Source organism: Strix uralensis, chromosome 5 (assembly GCF_047716275.1).
Source record: "Strix uralensis isolate ZFMK-TIS-50842 chromosome 5, bStrUra1, whole genome shotgun sequence".
NCBI lineage: Eukaryota > Metazoa > Chordata > Aves > Strigiformes > Strigidae > Strix > Strix uralensis.
This window is the reverse complement of record NC_133976.1, coordinates 28,432,401-28,449,916: the sequence shown is the minus strand read 5'-3', so window position 1 is coordinate 28,449,916 and position 17,516 is coordinate 28,432,401. Positions and strand designations below refer to the sequence as shown.

Below are 17,516 nucleotides of genomic sequence, written 5' to 3'. Positions count from 1 at the left end.
TTCCTCAGTCTCTGTTGCTGGCATCAAACTGAGCTTTTAAAAACCTCTCCCAGCCCACCGCGGGGTACTCCCGGCAACCCCGCCGCCGCTCGCCCCCACCCCAACGCTCCGCTCCGCCGCCCCCCAGCACCCACATCCACTAATCCGCATTGAGCGTGCTGCCAAGGGGATGCCTGAAACCTGGCAAGTTTTACTCCTGTCTGCCCAAATTTCCAGTGATTTTACTTAAATGACTCATTTTGCTATTAAAACGGAGATGGGAACTCCTACTGTTCATTCCGAAGACGCCCTGAGGGGCGCAGCAGGCCCAGCCGCCCTGCTCCCACTCCCTCTGCCGCGACACCCAGCCACCGGCTGAGATCCCCGCTTTCCTCCAGCGAGCACGGCGACAAGGCCCGCCCCACGGGCACGGGCACGGAGCCGTCCGCCGCTGCCCTCCCCCGCCTCGCCCCCCGCCGCGCGCATGCGCACAGGCACCACCCTCCCAGCGAGCGGCGCAGCGAGCGGCTCGGCCCCGCCCTTCCTGCCTGGGAGGGAGGAGACGGGGGCGGTGGCGGTGGCCGGAGCCAGACGGGAAGATGGCGGACCTGGAGGAGCAGCTGTCCGATGAGGAGAAGGTAGGGGTGGGTGGGGGTGCTGCGTCGAGCCTGGTAGCCCTTTTGTCCCCCAACCCTGTGAGCCGGGAGGCCGCGGGGCGGGCTCGGCCCTCGCCCTGCGATTCGTATTTTTACCGTTGCCCAGCGGCTGGGCCTGTCAGTCGGGGGGCGGGAGGAGGGTCGGCGGGGAGGCCGGGGGGAGGGCTGGCCCGGCCGCCGCGCCGGCCCTGCCGCATCTCCCGCCGCTCCTTGTACGGTGCGGGCTCGGCGGGGGGCGGGGCCCTGGGCGCGGTGGAGGCGGCGGCCGCTCTGCCGGCTCCCCGCTGCCGCCGGGGCGGTGGGCACGGCCGCTGCGCGCCGCCGCCCCCGCCCGGTGTGCGGTGGGGGGACGGCGAGCGGGGGACGGTCGGGAGAGACAGAAAAGACGCTGAGGGACTCTCCCCTCCCATTCCCCACCTCCACTTCCCGTTTCCGAGGCCTCTTGGCCGTGCCAGCCGGGTGCTCCGGGGCACCGGCTCTGCCCTCGCCACAGAGGGGCTCTCTACCGCAGGGCCGGCCGTGGCCATCGCCTCCCCTTTCACCCCCTCAGGCTCCGGGAGGAGATGAGATACGGAGGTTCGGGAAAGGAGGGGGGGTGTGCGGATGAGGAAGGTTGTTTTACTTCCTATTAGGAGGCAGTAATTGGGGAAGTGTAAGGTCAAGGAGCAGAGGGTCTGTGTTAACAAGATGTACTTGTAATCTCTCTTTATGGCAGTTGGAAACTTCTTAGATTTAGGACAGATTTTTCCAGAAAAATCTCACAAGGAACAGGGTATCTTATAAGACCTCAGTTATCACTGCTCCTTGTCTTCCTCTGTTGGATCCAGCTTAATGGCAGCTGCCTGTTTCAGAGCTAGGGTGTGGCGTTTTGTGTACATGGTGCTGGTGCACTGCTCATGTCTTTATGTAATACACGATATTGTTCATTTTTGACTTTAAAAACGTAGGTTTTCATAGCTGTGGAAGCTGTGAGATGACAAATGTGGGAGACATAAATGATGTTTCAGACTTCTTTGAAGTTAGAAGGATGTATAAAATGTCTACATGGTTACAGTAAGGCAGATTTTTCTGTATGTTTGAGGGTAACAGGACCATGTTTCAGAACTAGAGATGCACTGATACGCTAAGACATGCATAGCACCAGGATTTCACTGTCTTTTCCCAAGAGGCTTTAAGACTGTGCCCTCCTCTACTTAACTCACGTGCAAATGCCACCTCTCTGTTGGTACAAAGTAGTAATGTAATCAAGAAGTTTATGTGGTAATCCATGATTCTTTTCACTCCTTACAGAAAATACAAGTAACTCTAATCCATTATGTTATTCCTAGAGGGTATGCTTGAAAAGACTTAGAATACAGGTTATCTTGGCATGGTTGAGGTTGGAAGGGACCTCTGGAGGTCATTTTGTCCAACCCCCCTGCTCAAGCAGGGTCATGGAGAGCAGGCTGCCCAGGAGTGTGTGCAGACAGCTTTTGGAAATCTCCAAGGATGGAGACTCCACAACCTCCCTGGGCAACCTGTGCCAGTGCTTGGTCACCCTTGCAATAAAAAAGTGTTTCCATATGCTCAGACGGATCCTCCCATGTTTCATTTTGTGTCCATTGCCTATTGTCCTGTGAGTAATAAAAGATGCAGTGACAGTTTTGTCTTGCCTCTGTATGATTTGAGAAGCACTGCCTGTGCTTTTGTGACTGATGGAGTTAGGTTCTGAACTCTCTTCTATCCATTAATTTAAGTTTTTCTTTTCTCCCCAAATGGGTGCAGACCTTCTAGAGACTTTTCCTGCCTTGGTATAAGTGAATAGAATCAGCACTCTTCCATTGTAAATTTAATTGATTCCTTTAGCTGCTTCAGTCCAATATAAAATTGTTTGTCCTATATGAGTGGAATTTTCCAAGCCTGGCAGTATATTTTATTGGCTAATAAAGCAAAGATGGGTAACACTGTAAACTGGGGAAAGCAGGCATATATTCATGCAGATCTTGTGATGTCTTAAGATTTAAATTCTGATACATTTGTTTGTGCTATCATTTTACAATAAAAATGTTATCTCAAATATTCAGTTTTACTGAGCTAAAAAAAGGCAGCTGGATAGCATTTGAAAAGCACACCCTTCTTACCCAGTTGGGACTGTAAATAAATGTAGGAATAGAGGCAGACAGACAAACAAACATTCATTTTCACAGGGAACAAATCACATTGTTCCTTTATATACTTTTCTCTCATAATAGGGAACTGATAGTATTGGCTGATGTAGGTGATGGTGGCGATACAGTTTTGTAGGCAATTTCAATAGAGACATAACTAGAACACTGGTCAAAACTGTTGAAATTCAAGGAGGGAAGAAGGTGAACAAAATAACAGAACTTTTCTGTACCAGACTCCTAATCATGCTGTAAAAGCATAAGTAAATAGGAGATCAAGTGATGTAGTGGTACGACAAGTTCTGAAAGGTCTTTCATTCACATCTTACTTTGTGTATAGGCAGTAGATTTAAGTGTTGCAAAGGTAGTAAGAAATTCCATTTGTAGTGGCTATACCTTCTTCCTGATGCTATCTAGTAGTCAGTTTAGGATGGCTGTATTTAGCTCTTATATAAATCACATTTAAACCTTGCAGCGTTTAGCGTAATTGAGAATACAGAAAGGTCATGAGTTGGAATAATGGCAAAACAGAGGTACAGTACAGGTAAAGAAGCTCTAAAACCAAGGAAGGAGTAGAGCCAGTTGCCAGAAAGAACATGATTTCAATATGCAAGATTGCATAACTGGTTTTGAACCCAGTCTTGTTCCTTAGATTCACATTTTAACATGAGATTTTTGAAGCCTTGATTATCTTTCAGTGATGATAGTGTGAAGATAAATTTGAAAAGGTTTGGTGTTTTTTTTTTTTAATCTGAAGTACTTGTAGTAAATACGGTGTGTAAGATTTGTGTACATCCAAAGGTCTGAAGTTGGGCCATTGCTAGTGAGTTACTGACTTTAGCATTCAATACCAAGGATTTTCCAGTGCTAAAAACAGCTTTTGTGAGACACAGTGTTTTGTAGTTACTTTATTCATGTAGGTCACTGAAAGATCAGAAGCTTTTAGATAGGTGGAATAACACAAGTTTGTTTGCTTCAGTCTGTAAATAAAAATGAGGTGTGAGATGTGGAAATCTTGAAGCTTTGAACTCTTAAGGGAGATAGCAATGGGAAGTCATCACTTCGTGTGCCCTTCCAGTGGGTAATGCATCCTCACTTGTTACAAGAGGATAACAAAACTTGTTTATGTATCCAGCATATTTGAAGTAGTTTTGTTAAAGTCTAGTAACCATTTTTCGCAGTTTAATTTTATTTCAGTTTCTGTGGAAATTGTTTTCCTACCTGTGGCTATGTCAAACTAATAAGCATATATAAAAATGTTTTTAATGAGCATATTAGTGTGAATGTAAAAGCTACAATTTATCTGCATGAATATAGGCAATGATTAATGGAAGGTACCGATTTTACTGTAAAAGTTGCATTTACTTATGTAAATATTCATTAACAAACAACAGTGCAAATGCAAAACAAGACTAAAACTATTTAAATCATAAAACTAGTGTTCTGCACTCCATTTTTGGTGACTCGAAGGGATATGTTTACTGTAGATTTTTTTTATTTTTTTTTTTAAATGTGAATCCTGTTCTCTACAAAGCACAGGAGTGTTATATAGCTGTGTTGATAACTAGATAAAACCTGAGAAAATCAGGATGCCTTCAGGGAGGAAAGGGGAGAATCCTCATGGGGAAGGATAACACATCAATTTTTTTAATGCAAAATTAGCTCTTGCATTCCTTAAAATGCTGAGCATATATATATGGGAATTGTCAAACATGATTTTAAAAAAAGGAACCACACCTCTTTCAGTGAAGTTATGCCTCAGTAGTTCTACTTGTTCTGGAAGGTGGGGTTTAACAGTAGGTCAGCTTGCTGTAGTTAGAGCAAAACTTCTCTTCTGATGAGGAAGTAGTCCCATTTGTGGGAGCCAGAATTGCTTCCAGGTATTTCCTGGTGCATTGGGTAATTTTGTAACTTCTTAAATTAGGTGTCAAAACCTACAAATCTGAGTAATAAAGGTGGATGTCTTACACCAACAAAACTCTGCAGTGTAGTTTTGTCAGATTGTTTAAGGAAAACTTGTTTTCTTTAGTCAGTGCTTTGAGATGATACGCCAGTAAAATGCATTCTCTCGTATTTAACTTTGTCTTTAAAATGTAGTACATTGACAGCAGATTGCACTTGCACCTACAAGCCCACCAATGTGAGAGGTTCAGGTGTTTCCTTAATGCAAACATAAACCTTGTTCCTGAAACTGCTTTGGAAGCATTAGCAGAAATTTTTGACAAAAACTTGTTACTTTTTAAAAATCTTTAAAGCAATACATGTGCTCTAAATCACTCATTTTGGAAGGATCTCAAATTCTGACCTTTAGAATTGCCCTGAATGAGACTTTGAGACCACAAATGATTAGTAGAACAATCTGTTGGAGTAGAAGCAGGATTTGAATAGCCTTTTCTGGGTATAATTGCACTATAAGGTAAACTTAAGGTGAAGTTTTGCAAGTGTCCTTAATGTTCTTTCTTTGTAGTTCATCAGTGTTCACTTGTTTTAAATATAAAAGTGCAGCTTTGCTAACTGTTTAGTGGGAGGACCTTGTGAGTTCTTTGGTTCTTGTTTATATTTAAACTCTGAATGGAACTGGAAATGCTGTCGCAGATTCCAATGAAAGGTTGAAAAACCTTTAATACTTAAATGTGAAATAACTCAGTTACTGTTAAAGCATGTTTTCTGTTTAATTTACTACATTGTCAAAGCTGTGAAAGTTATCATTTTTTCACAAGTGAAATGTGATAGAAGTTGTGTGGAGGGAATTGTTTTTACAAAGGTGAGGTTAAACTTGGTGGTTGCACTTTGATAACATTTTAAGGAAATTCTTGAATAAGAAAGTTGGGAGTGCTTCTCAGACTGACATGTAATTCTGGATATAGCAGTCCTTCCAAGATCAAGATTTTTATGTACATCCTGAGATATCATAGTGTGTTGTCTTGAGTTACGAATTTTTTTTTTTTTTTTTAAATGCATCACTACCCTTGAGATTGAAGGACAGACAGAAATTTTTAATCCCTTTGTTGGGAAATTACAGAAGTGTTCAACACTGTCTGAAAACAATATCATATACTGTAAAACTGCAAATAATAACTTCATTTATTTGTAGTCATACAGGCTGGAAGAAACTTCTGGAGGTAGCTCGAATGCTGCTTGGTCAAAGCGGGCCAGCTTGGGTCAGGTTGCTTAGGGACTTGCACTTTGAGTTTTGTCTGTCTCCAAGGATGGAGACTGCACAGGCTCCCTGGGTGGTGTGTTGCAATGTTTGACTACACCCATGGTCAGAAGCTTTTCCTAATACTTAATTGTTGCAACTTGTGTCCAGTACTGCTTGTCTTCTTGCTGTGCACTGGCATAGAAAGTTGTTAGGCAAAGCAGAATTGTCTGCATTTTTGACAAGTTAAAAAGAATTACCTGAAGCTGTTGTAATGAAACCTGTTACTCTAAATATAAGATCAGTGATTTCTAAAACTGCAGTTCATATATTTTGTTATTAGTAGTTTGAAGACATTAAGTACTTTTTATGGGTTATGACTTTTACCATGTCATGGAGTATTTATAACGCATTGACACCTCAGGACCATCAAAAGCTGCATTCTTGTTGCCTTTGTGCTCAGAGAACTCTTGAGGAAGCTTGCTATCCAGGAAACCTCATAGTTTAAGTAGATAAGAAAAACAAATTGGATCAGAAATAGAGAAGAGTAACAGAACAAATTATTGGCAAATCCAGTAATGAAACCAGAGCCAATAATTTGTGATATAACAGATAAGGTTTCGTTGCCCACCGAGTCGTCAACCTACAGTTCTGCTGTGAAATACCATCTTTGGTTGATTTCAATTTTCTCAGCCAAAGAGGCATAGGATAAGGATTTTAGCCACATTAATTAGCAAATCAGTGTATTTTTCTCAGGCAGCACTGTATATTCATTTCCAGTTTCTGAAAGTGGGGTGTAAAGGAGTTTGAACTGCTCATGCAGAAATGAAAGCAGATTTTTCAGCATAAGGAAATTACTTTTTTTATCCTTGAGTAAAAGGCTTCTGAACTGTAAAATATTTCAAATACTTTCTTAACTTGGCAGAAGGCATTAAAACTTTCAAACTGATAGGTAACTTCGAGAGAGAATTTGGATGGGGAGGTGTACAGTTGAGGTGGTGCCTTATTCTATGACTTTTAATAACAGCATTTTTCATAGAGCAAGCTCTGATATTGTTTGAATCCAGGCTTGATGTCCTTGGAGTATCTAATTATAAATAATGATCTTGGAGCAGTAGGAAGGATCACTTTAAAAATGTAAGCTTTGTGGTGGAAGACTGCTTTGCAAATGTGAACCAAGTGCTTTTTAGGTTATAGCAGATACCACTCTGTAAAGACAGCTGAAAAAGAGAGTTCTTGTTGCTGCACCTGAGGAGCATATGTGTCGAGCTAACAGAATGTCTTGATTCTGTATGTGGGAGATCATGCTATTGGTTTCTTTCATTGTGAAGTCTTAGCCATTTCTCACACCTTTTACTTCTCAAATAAATGACTTTACAAGGAAGTTTTGAGATTTTTTTAATGCTTATTATCTGTTGTTTATCTCATCCATAAGCAAAGTATGCAATTGCTCAGCTTCTAAAGGTTTTATGGGTAAGATTTACTCATGAATTTATATCAGACCAATGACTGCATTAGACCTTTGTCAAATCATATGACATTTCTATTTAGCAAAGGGAGTACTAGCCTCTAGCATGCTTCTCAAAACAATATTTTGATTCTTGGGTTGATTGCATATGTTGGGGCTTGACCCTACAATGAAATAGGAAGTACCAAAGAATGATACAGTTTGAGATACTGGTATTTTAAAGCACCCGATGTATAGTCTCCTGAGACTGGAACTTAATGCTACTTTATTGGACACACCTCCTATTCATCCTTTTTATTTTTTTTTTGTCTTTGCATTTTGTCTGAGAAAGCCCTTTGGAAATTACTGAAAGCAACTTTTGTCTAAGCTGTGAACCTGAAATGTTCGTAATATATTTCTTCTTTTCCTGGTTGCTTATGTTATGAGCTTTCAGGTACATACCTGGAAAAAGGACTACTGCATTAAAGATAAAAACTTGCGGTAAAGATGCTGCAGGAAGAATGTTCTGTATGACAAATTTGGGCCATGTAGTGCTATCAATAATTTTAGAATCTCTTTTGCATGTATGTGGTTTTCTCAACTCATTTGGTTTCCAGCCAACTACTGAGAAGACATAGGCTTTCAGAGAAATACAGATGTGGGGAAAAATAATATAATGTATTCTGTCTGTATTATAATTACAAGAATTTTTTTTCAGTTCAGAGCTTTTAGTAATTGATGGTGATAGCTGAAGCTAAAGTTTCAGGTTAATCTTGATCCTTTAACGTCTACAAACAAAACATACTTGTTTTACTAACTTGAGACCAGTACAGTTCTTTTAATACATTTCTGAATTAAAATATGGGAAATGCATGACATAAAAAGGTGTTCAATTAGATACAGTCAGGAGTAATAAAAGTAACTGCAAAATTACGTGGGGGAGACTTGTCTTCTCTTAATTTTCTTCTAGTTAGACCTGTGTATTACCCAAGTAACATACATTGCTTTCATAGTCCTCTTTGCTATCTGTACCTGATACAGTGACTTTCATAAATCCTGTTTTGGATTTGGTTTTTTAATCCTTCATCTTAATATGATGTGGTGTGTAAAACGATTTTAAGATTGAGACTTTTATATTTAGATATACTGCTGCTGAAAGGCCCTACAGTGAAACAATCAGCACCTTTCAAAATGGTTATTTTTGTGAAAATAAATCTCATTATCCAAGTCAGTTCTTCAGGTAGAAAGAATGCAGCTAGAATACCTCACACTGTGTAATATTTACTTTTTGCACCACTATTAAGTGCTGGTACTGTTAAATACTCTTAAATACTTGTGTGTTAAAAATAATTGAGGAAAACACGTGTTCTACAGATGCAATGCAGCTTCAGGCATTACTATGAAGGAAACGTCTGTTCAGTCAAAGCCATAGGCATGGAATGTGCCCCTCCTTTCCTGTGCCACAGAACCACATTTTTGCAGTGTTTTCTTCCTTAGCTCTCCCAGAAGCAGAAGTGAATTGAGTAGTGCAGTACATTTTTCAGTTGAGCTTGGTAGGAAAGCAGTTGCAAACACTACTATTTATATTCATTCCCTCTCTACCAGAGTCAGTGCCTTTGCTCCATGTTTGTGTGAGATGCAGCATGTTTTGGGATGCTTCTTCACTATTTGAAATTATACCCGTGGGTATGCGTGAGGTTTCATGAGATGCTGAGAAGACAGTTTGCTGCTGACACGGGGTAATCCCTTTCTCACTTGTATGTTCTCAGTGCTTGTCTGGCCGTTTGAAGGCTTATTCACCTCACTAAACTGTTAGCAGCAAGAAGCAATAATTTAAAGCTCTCTTGCTAAGTGATTTGGTCTCTATGTTCTTGACACCTTCTTAAGCTATTCTTTAGCTAGATCGATTTGCTTCTCCGGGCCCACATAAATAGATGAGCACTGGTGATAGGAGTTTATAAAAATGGATCACAGCGCTTGTTTGGGAGGAGGCAGGGAGGTTAGTTCTTTTGGTGGCAGCAGCAGCATGGTACTAGGTCAGTTATGCCACTTAGGAAACACCCCCAGCTCTTTTTAATTATTTTAAAAGTGGTATTGTAATTGAGGGTGTAACATCCTGGGAAGTATCTAACCTAAGAATTTAATGAGCAATAGGACCGAGTAATACCAAGTATCTACCTGTCTAAAGGAGAAGCCAGTTATCTTTTTTTAAAGACTGAAGGGTTTGCAAACTCAGATACTATGTTGATGTTTGCAATACTGATAGATTGTCAGGCATTGTATCTTGCAAGTGAGTGAACCTTAGACTGTATTCTTTGATGTGCTACATGTGTCAATGAAAAATTTTGACTGGTAGATGTCAGAGCAGTTTTGTTGTTCATTAGAAAGTAAAACTGCATATTGAAAAATAACGGCTCAGCTGAACTCAAAACACAAGTTTGAATCAAACTCAGAACTCAGTAAAACTAGGGAAGTGTTTTGTCCAGTATCACTGCAGGTAGTACAAACATGATCCCTGAATGACTTGCAAGTTATTGTGAGTGTGAATTACAGGGTCTTGAGACAACTGGAACTTACCTGGTTTGAATCAGCTTAACTGTGTTAATATTTCTGTAACTACGGGCTAATTGTGAGAAACCCCAGTAGCTACCTGTAAGCAGAGTTCAGTGGGTCAAGACAAAGCCATTTGCTTAGTCTTAGTTGTCTGCAGAAAGGCTCCCTGAACCAACAAGAACTACGGCAGGAGGCATGACTCTGGGAATAGGGCGCTCTGGATTCTTTACTGTTCCTAGAGCAGAACCAAAGAGCTCCCAAACGTGATCTCATCTACTTTTTTGCCAAACATAGGTCCCTCTGAGTGGGAGATTTGTTTTATAAGGAAGCAAGGGTGCTCTCAGGAATCCAGAGTATAAATGCATGATATACAATGCCTTGCTCTTGCTGTAACACTTTACATAATCACTGATAAAAGTAACTGTTGGAAACTCCTTTTTTTCCTGTGATTAGCAATACAGTTGTCTTTGAGTGGAAGTGTATTGTGGAGGTCTTCTGTTACTTCCCCACACCCCACTCTCCCACACCGCGCCCCCCACGTTTTCATGCAGTATTTAGGTGAAATATCTCCTTCACCATTTCATTTTTGTTGCTCTGAAGCAGTAATCTTGAACCTGGTATGAGCGTAGCGGAAGGGTGGGTCTCCATGCCACAACGAGTTCACAGCTGAACTTGAAATAAGTGATGTATAGAAAAGACTAAGGGCAAAGTATGTGGTTTCACAGCATCTTGCTTAGCAGCGCATTCTTCCTGCGCAGCGGTGGCTGTTGATTGAAGGAGTGAGCTGTCAGGGTGCCTGGCAAATTTCACATCAGTTAAAAGGGGGAAAAGAGAAAGGGGCGGGAGGGGGAGAGAGCTAACTTAAGTTTTAATGTCTCTAATATTGTTAGATGCACCCTAGGTGATAGTCAGTAATTAGCATATTTTAGCGGAGCCGACAGTGGCGCGGCGTTGCGGGAGCCACTGCACGTCTGCAAGCACACACTCATGACCATATATAGGCACAGACAGCACAGAAGGTCGGGCTTTTTCAGTTCCGATGTGCCAGGAACAGGAAGAGTGGTTTGGGGGCATCTGAAGTCACTGCATGTAACTTCTTTAAAATAAAACAAACTTCAGAATGTCTCAGACTGGAAAAGGCAGAGAAGTAGCATTTCTCTGTGTATCTGATGGGTGTCATGCCTTGAGATAAATTAGATTGTGAAATAAAGGCAGAAGTATGGAAACAAGACAGATCTAGCATAACAGACACCATTCTGTTCATTGCTACCTCTGTACTTGTGTGATCTGAAAACTGCAAATACTGTAGTAACTGAATGTAGGTATTTGTTGGTGGACCAGTTGTTTCAATCTCTAGCAGAATGAAGAATTAGGCATTACTATGCCTGATATCCATGCTTATCGCATACAATAAACCTGTCCTTTTCTCTTTTGCTAAGCTTCTCAGTCTGAATTTTTACCTTAATTGAAATAGTTTACTTTATAAAATCAAAAAGCTTGTAACTGATGAGTAGCATTTAGCTTCACTTGAATTGGGAAAGTAAATCTCACTAGCTTTTACCTACTGATATCAGACTTACATTTAAGTGAGTGTGTATGTGAAAATCAGATAAACAGAACACCTTCAGTGGGGCATACTTCCCTTCTAAATGTTTCAGAAGTCTTTTTTCTTTTTTTTTTTTGTAACTTCCTCTTAGCTTCTGTAGGATTTGTCCAAATTAATGCTCAAACCTGCATGAAGTCATGTTTCATTAAAACATATTTAGATTGGTTTTGTGCATTCAGGGAATTTAATATAGCAAATGTACAATTCCTTACACAGGCTTGGGGTAAAAGGTGTTTTCAAGACGTGTTTCTTGTGAACCACTGATGATCAGGTGTTCTGGATTAGTGAACTCTGAAGTTTATAGTTTCTTGCAAGCTGCTCTGCAGACATTTAACTGAAAACTGTCTGTAAATCCAATCTTGGAAACTACATCAATAAAATGCTGTCTTAAACTTTAGGTGGTGTTTTAGAAGTAACTAGAATAATAAGTGGAGAAACTTCAGGTGTTTTATCAATCTTGGCTTTTGAGTTTTGTAAAGGAATACTCAACTGTAAGCTAATCTTTTGTTACTTGCTGATACATGTATAAGGTTCTTGTACTGTGTGTGAAGGTGCAGTTCTCTTGAATGAAAAAGATTTTGTCATTTAGACTTCTAAAATATTATGTTGTTGCTGTTTGGACTTGTTCAAATCAGTTTTAACCAATTTTTTAAAATTCCCAATGTATTGAATAACCAGCATTGCTTTCAACTGTAATGCATCTGATCGATGTGTTTTCTTAAACAGTTTTCAGCAAAAAACTTTCTTTCTCAACTGGACTATATTGTGGTTGAGTTTTTTTGCCTGTCACTTCGTATTACAAGTAATGTGCCTCTTGCTATATGTGCATTTAAATTTTTTTATTTGCCCATGAACCCATGTCCATTTTATGTGGACTGTCCCTTTGTTTAAATTGTGCTTAAAGTGATAGATGAGCCAGTGGCTTTTTACTGCCAAAAGGTGGAGATCTTTGTCTCATCGAGGCTTATGAAAGTGTATTCTTTTATCCTTCAGTATCAGTCTGGTTTTGGAAAACAGAAGCCTCCTTTAGAGCACTTATTTCTGGAAGAGCTCAGTGGCAATAAACAAGCTGGAAGTGCTTTTCAGTTCTTATGTGTTAAGTGAGACTACTGGATTTAATTCTTTTATATGGGCTTCTTGTATATATGAGTTGGGGAAATATGGCTTTTTCAGATACACATGTCCACAGATAAGTTAATTTGGTTTAACTGCTGAAGAAAAGTGGATTAGTTTTAAATGGGCTTCACAAAGGCAGGTTAGCAAAATGCAGAGTGTCTTAGCTGACAGACTCAACTTCTGAGGGGCGCTTTAGTTTTGCCTCTGTAAGCATGAATATACTTTATACTTCTCAATGAGATGGTCAATGCGAGTTTGCATGATTGTGTTTATCTGTCCTATAGAAAGTGGTGTTATGCTGAATTATGCTTAAAAAAATTCTCATTGAGGAATTGAATTTACTAGTAAAATGTTCATTAAAAGTAATGTTGAGATTGGTCTGTCCTGAGGAAATGCTGTTACTGGTGAATACTTCTGAATAGATATTACTGATACTGTAGCTAATCTGACTAATAGTTCTTACTGATAGCGAAAAAAGAAGCAAAACCATTTTCACATTACCAAAACAGCTGAAAAAGAGGTATTATTCCAGTTTTAGTATAGACTTAATATCTCACAGATATTACCAGTTTAAAGGACATGGTCATTCAGAATGCAGTTTGGGCACGCAAGTTTTGCTTAATTGAGCTCATTTAGCTGTTGCCCAGCCCAAAACTGATGGACCTTTTATTTCAGAGCTCAGAATGTCTCTAGGTCTTGTTTCTCTGCTTGCCCAGAGCTAACCCGGCCTTGACAGGGGTGAGCAGTCCTGTTCACATTCTGAAGCCAAGGAACCAAGAAACAGTGTCCCTTAATCTAACTTGAGCTGGGAATCAGCCTGATAGCCATGCTGAAAGCACAAATAAATATACACTCTTAAGTGCGAGGCCTAAATTTCAGTCTGATCCCAGACCATTATTGGTCATTTGATAAAATGTCCTGGTAATAGAGCATTGGAGCCTCTCTTGGCCTTCTCCTTCATGAGTGCTTTAATAGTACTGTAGCTTAGCTGTATTTCGCATCCCCTATATTTCTTTGGATTGAGCATTGAGCTGTGTATACTGTACAGAGTGCCCAGACTTCAGCAGGAGAGGTATGGAGTATGTCTTCGCTGGGAAGAGTGTGCAGATTGATGGTTGGTGTAATCTCGCTAATGCAGATGAGTTTATGTTCCTTTGGGTCAAAGGAGACAATCCAAGTCATGCTTTCTTCTTATCTGGGCAAGTGCTTTAATAAGCTGCTATAGGAGATGCTCCTGCCTCTTTGTGTCTCTTTTGAGAAGAGTAAACCATGTGGCATTTATCTCAATGTAATGCAAGTTTATGTTCACATGGGAAGAGGAGCTCTGATTTAACTATTTGAGGCAGCAGATGAAGGTGTCTGCAATCCAAAAGGTACCATTCTGTTTGGGAAGTTGGGAAGTGACAACCTTTCCGTTTCCATTTGCAGCTCTGAGTGGCGATGTGCTGACTGTTAGCAGAAAGCTGCCTGGGCTAGTCATCTGGGATCTCATTGAGGACTGAACACTGCTAATGAGGCAGCTAAGCACTCTCTCAGGGCACTCTAAACTTGAACTACCTCTCCTGGAGACCATTGTCTGAAACTTGGTCCCTGTCAAGAACCAGGCTGGAGCACTGGCTGTATTGCTATGCTGGACTGTAAAAGCTATTTACAAGTCAGTTCAAGAGTTCTGTCATGCTCAGACAGTTCTTTTGTAGTTTCAGATATATATAAATGTGTAAATGTAAAGCATTCTTTGGTTGTTTTTAGGTATTTGTTAATGGAGTATGTGCTTCTCAAACATGATGATTTCAAACGGGAAGCTTGGAGTGCGGACACTGAATCTCCCAGTTCTTTGTTCCATAGAAACATAACTGAAGGTGTTGGAATGAGAACTGTGGTTCAGGTAGTATCCTGAATAGCGGCATCGTATCAAGGATGCAAGAGAGCTTTGAATGTGTCCTGTAAAGTGTAAAGGATAGGAACTTTTGTCAGGTTAAGTTAGGAAACCAGCATTTACTTATTTATTTTTATAATGGGTGCCCTTAACAGTTTAAGGGGGAAAGAAGCAGCAAGTCTGCTGAGTGACATTCTTCAAGTAAGGTAAGAGTTGAAAAGTTTTAAGGTTGCTTCACATCAAAAAAATATTTTTGTGTTCCTTTAGCAAGCACATGAGTCTGAAGCTGTGCAGTGAACCAGTTCAGGGAACCAGTTTGGAGAGAAAAAAAAAAAAGTAAAATAACTTTTCTAATTTTGCTGAGTTGTACAAGTGCTTGTGCCAGCAGGAGGGAGAAAGCCAGGGCAGGTGCACCTGCACTGCACTAGTGGAAGTACTGGCTTATGCTGTGTTTTGTCTGCAAGAAGTTATGGCTGAAGGCAATTGCTTAAGGACTTGCATTAAAGTTCTCAAGGTGTTTTTTTTTAAATTTTATCTGCTGATGACTGTGGTACTGAGGCTTTACAGGTAGATACAGGTGAAATTACATGCTTCAGTGTCTATGCAAGTGTTTTTAAACTTATGTAATCTATCGATTACTGTCTAGCTGTGGGCCTTTTGTAAAGTTTAGAACCATAGGATATGTAGTAAAAGTAGAGGAAAGGCTTTGAAGATCAAATGCATCTTCATCGTAGTTTTTGGCTCTCTTGGAATGTGTGACTCCCAGGCATCTATGGACTGAAAGTTGAAATACATTGTGAATATATTACTGATCTTATTTGTTAAATTAATCTTCTTTTTGTCAGTAATACAAAACATGAGTGACTCAATTTCTCTGTCTGCTTCCATCACATACAATCTCCTCTATTCTGTTTGAAGAGGTGGAACTTATTCTGTGTTTCTAACAGAGTAGTTTAAATAATGTGAACAAGTATATGAAACAGGAGTTGTACAGTTTCGTGTCATTAAAGCTATACAATGCATCATTGGTTTGAATAGGAATGAATACAAGTATATACAACCACATAATTGTTTTTGTATTTAAGGTGCGTATAGCGGCAAAATTCATAATTCATGCTCCTCCTGGGGAATTCAATGAAGTGTTCAATGGTGAGTATCTGTCTGCCCTGTCCTTTTATTTAAGGCATCTATATCCAAAATTGTACTGCTGATCACTCTCCTGAATTTCATGTAGCTTATATTTTAGCAGCTCACTTGCTGTAAGAGCTGGTTTTGTAGTTTGGCATAATAAGCTTTACAGTCACAAGACAGCTTGGAGTTTAAATGCAGAAGGAGGAAAGTACCACTTTTGTGATGTGGGAATGAGCTTTCTTTCTGTTTTTAATCAGTCATGAATTAACAGTTGCTAGGGTTTTAGCTTAGAAGACACATGTACTTTTTTTTTGCAGTCTTTGATAGACAATTAAATTTTTCAGCAGAAATTAAACTAGCTGAAATTAAAATGGTCTTCTTTTAAAGAAAGAATATCATTAAAAATACATAGCTTTGAGTATACAAAGGACTATTGCTTAATGCCAGTTGTGGAAGGAATATTAATCTTCTCCAAACATTTTTAACCCTTAAATTCTGGGCACACTTAATTTTTCTGAGTGTATTGGTAAACTGAAAGGAAAATTGAAATTAGCTTCTCTCAACTATTGTTGCCTGAACTTTACCTAAGATATTATTTTTCTTTAAAAATTGTTTGTCTTGCATCAAGATATGTGGGCATACATATCAGATGAGAAGGCATATGTTTTGTAGCTGTAGCTTACAAATATCTCTGATGCTATTTAAGTAAAGAAGTAAGTTTAGTATACTAAACTTTTAGTCAGTGTCAGACTGGAGAGAGGTTAAATTATATTAAAGAATATAATGTTTTCAGAAATACCTTATTCTTCAGTTAAACTGTGACTAGCTGATTATTATTTAAACTTAGGTTGTACTGCATTTGTGAAATGAACTGTTGGTGAGCAGCTCATTAACCCAGCTCCCTGAAGGTCAATACAATTTCTTATAGCAGTACTGCTATAAACTTTATTGTTGAGTTAGTTCATAGTTGCAACTACTAGCTCAGTAACAGATGCATGACCAGTGTTTAATGAGATTCAGACTGTCGTCTTAAAAAAAAAAAAAAAAAAGGCTTTAAGTTCCAATTCTGTAAATTGTGATTTTGTTTGGTTTGATGTGGGGTTTGAGTTTGAGGGGTGGTTTTTTTCATTTGGGGTGTTTTGTTGTCTTGTGTTTTGGTTTGGGCTTTGTTTTGGTTTTTAAAAGAAAACATACCTCAAATATATTCTGGTTTTTTGGTTTGTTTTTTTTTTTTACTTGCATGATACCTTGGGAATCTTTAGAACAACTTAAAATGTTATAGCGAGGCTAATGATCAGTTAGTAAATGATCAGTGCATTAAATTGTTATTAAAATAGTGCCTAGTAAAAAAGCCAGTAAGTCAAGTATATAAATAACAATTTACTGCATGGTAAATATGAAGTCATTCTGAGGAGAGTATTGACTTTATTCTATATTCATATGTTTCTTGTATGATGGTTGAAGAAATGGTATTGTGATATATTGTGCTCTGACTATTAAGTATCATTAAGGAACGAGAGCAAAAATGGTAAGGCTTAAAAAAAAGTGAGTACAACACATACCATATTAGTGTCATCAAAATACAGTAACCATTGCCATCAATATAGTGTGAGGGATTTGGTAGTTTACATCTTAAAAGTGAACTCATTTGAATCCTGTGCTGTTCTCGTTCAGAACTCCTCTAAAAACTTGTTTGACAGATTCCCAGAGCTGTCACACAGCCTGTAGAATATGGTTTATATATGCTTACCATATTGTGTTGGAAGGGATCCATTTCTGTACTACTCATTTTGTTCAATCAAAATTACAAAATATGAAGCAGTAAATTTCCTACCTAGTAATCTGTGTGAGTATGGGGTGGTTGGTGTT

The 17,516-nt window shown here is 39.5% G+C and overlaps 1 protein-coding gene across 2 annotated transcripts in view; it reads left to right on the top strand.

The window, feature by feature from the left end:
* Nucleotides 1-505: 505 nt before the first annotated feature.
* CAPZA2 (capping actin protein of muscle Z-line subunit alpha 2) overlaps nt 506-17,516 on the top strand; it is a 33,646-nt gene continuing 16,635 nt past the window's right edge. The window contains exons 1-2 of one of the 2 annotated variants that reach the window (XM_074870216.1): nt 506-617; nt 15,602-15,665. In XM_074870216.1, coding sequence (XP_074726317.1) covers nt 579-617; nt 15,602-15,665 — 103 coding nt within the window. In that variant the 5' untranslated portion in view covers nt 506-578. Of the gene's footprint in view, nt 618-15,556; nt 15,666-17,516 lie in introns of those variants that run through there. The other variant, XM_074870215.1, reaches the window with a different exon arrangement.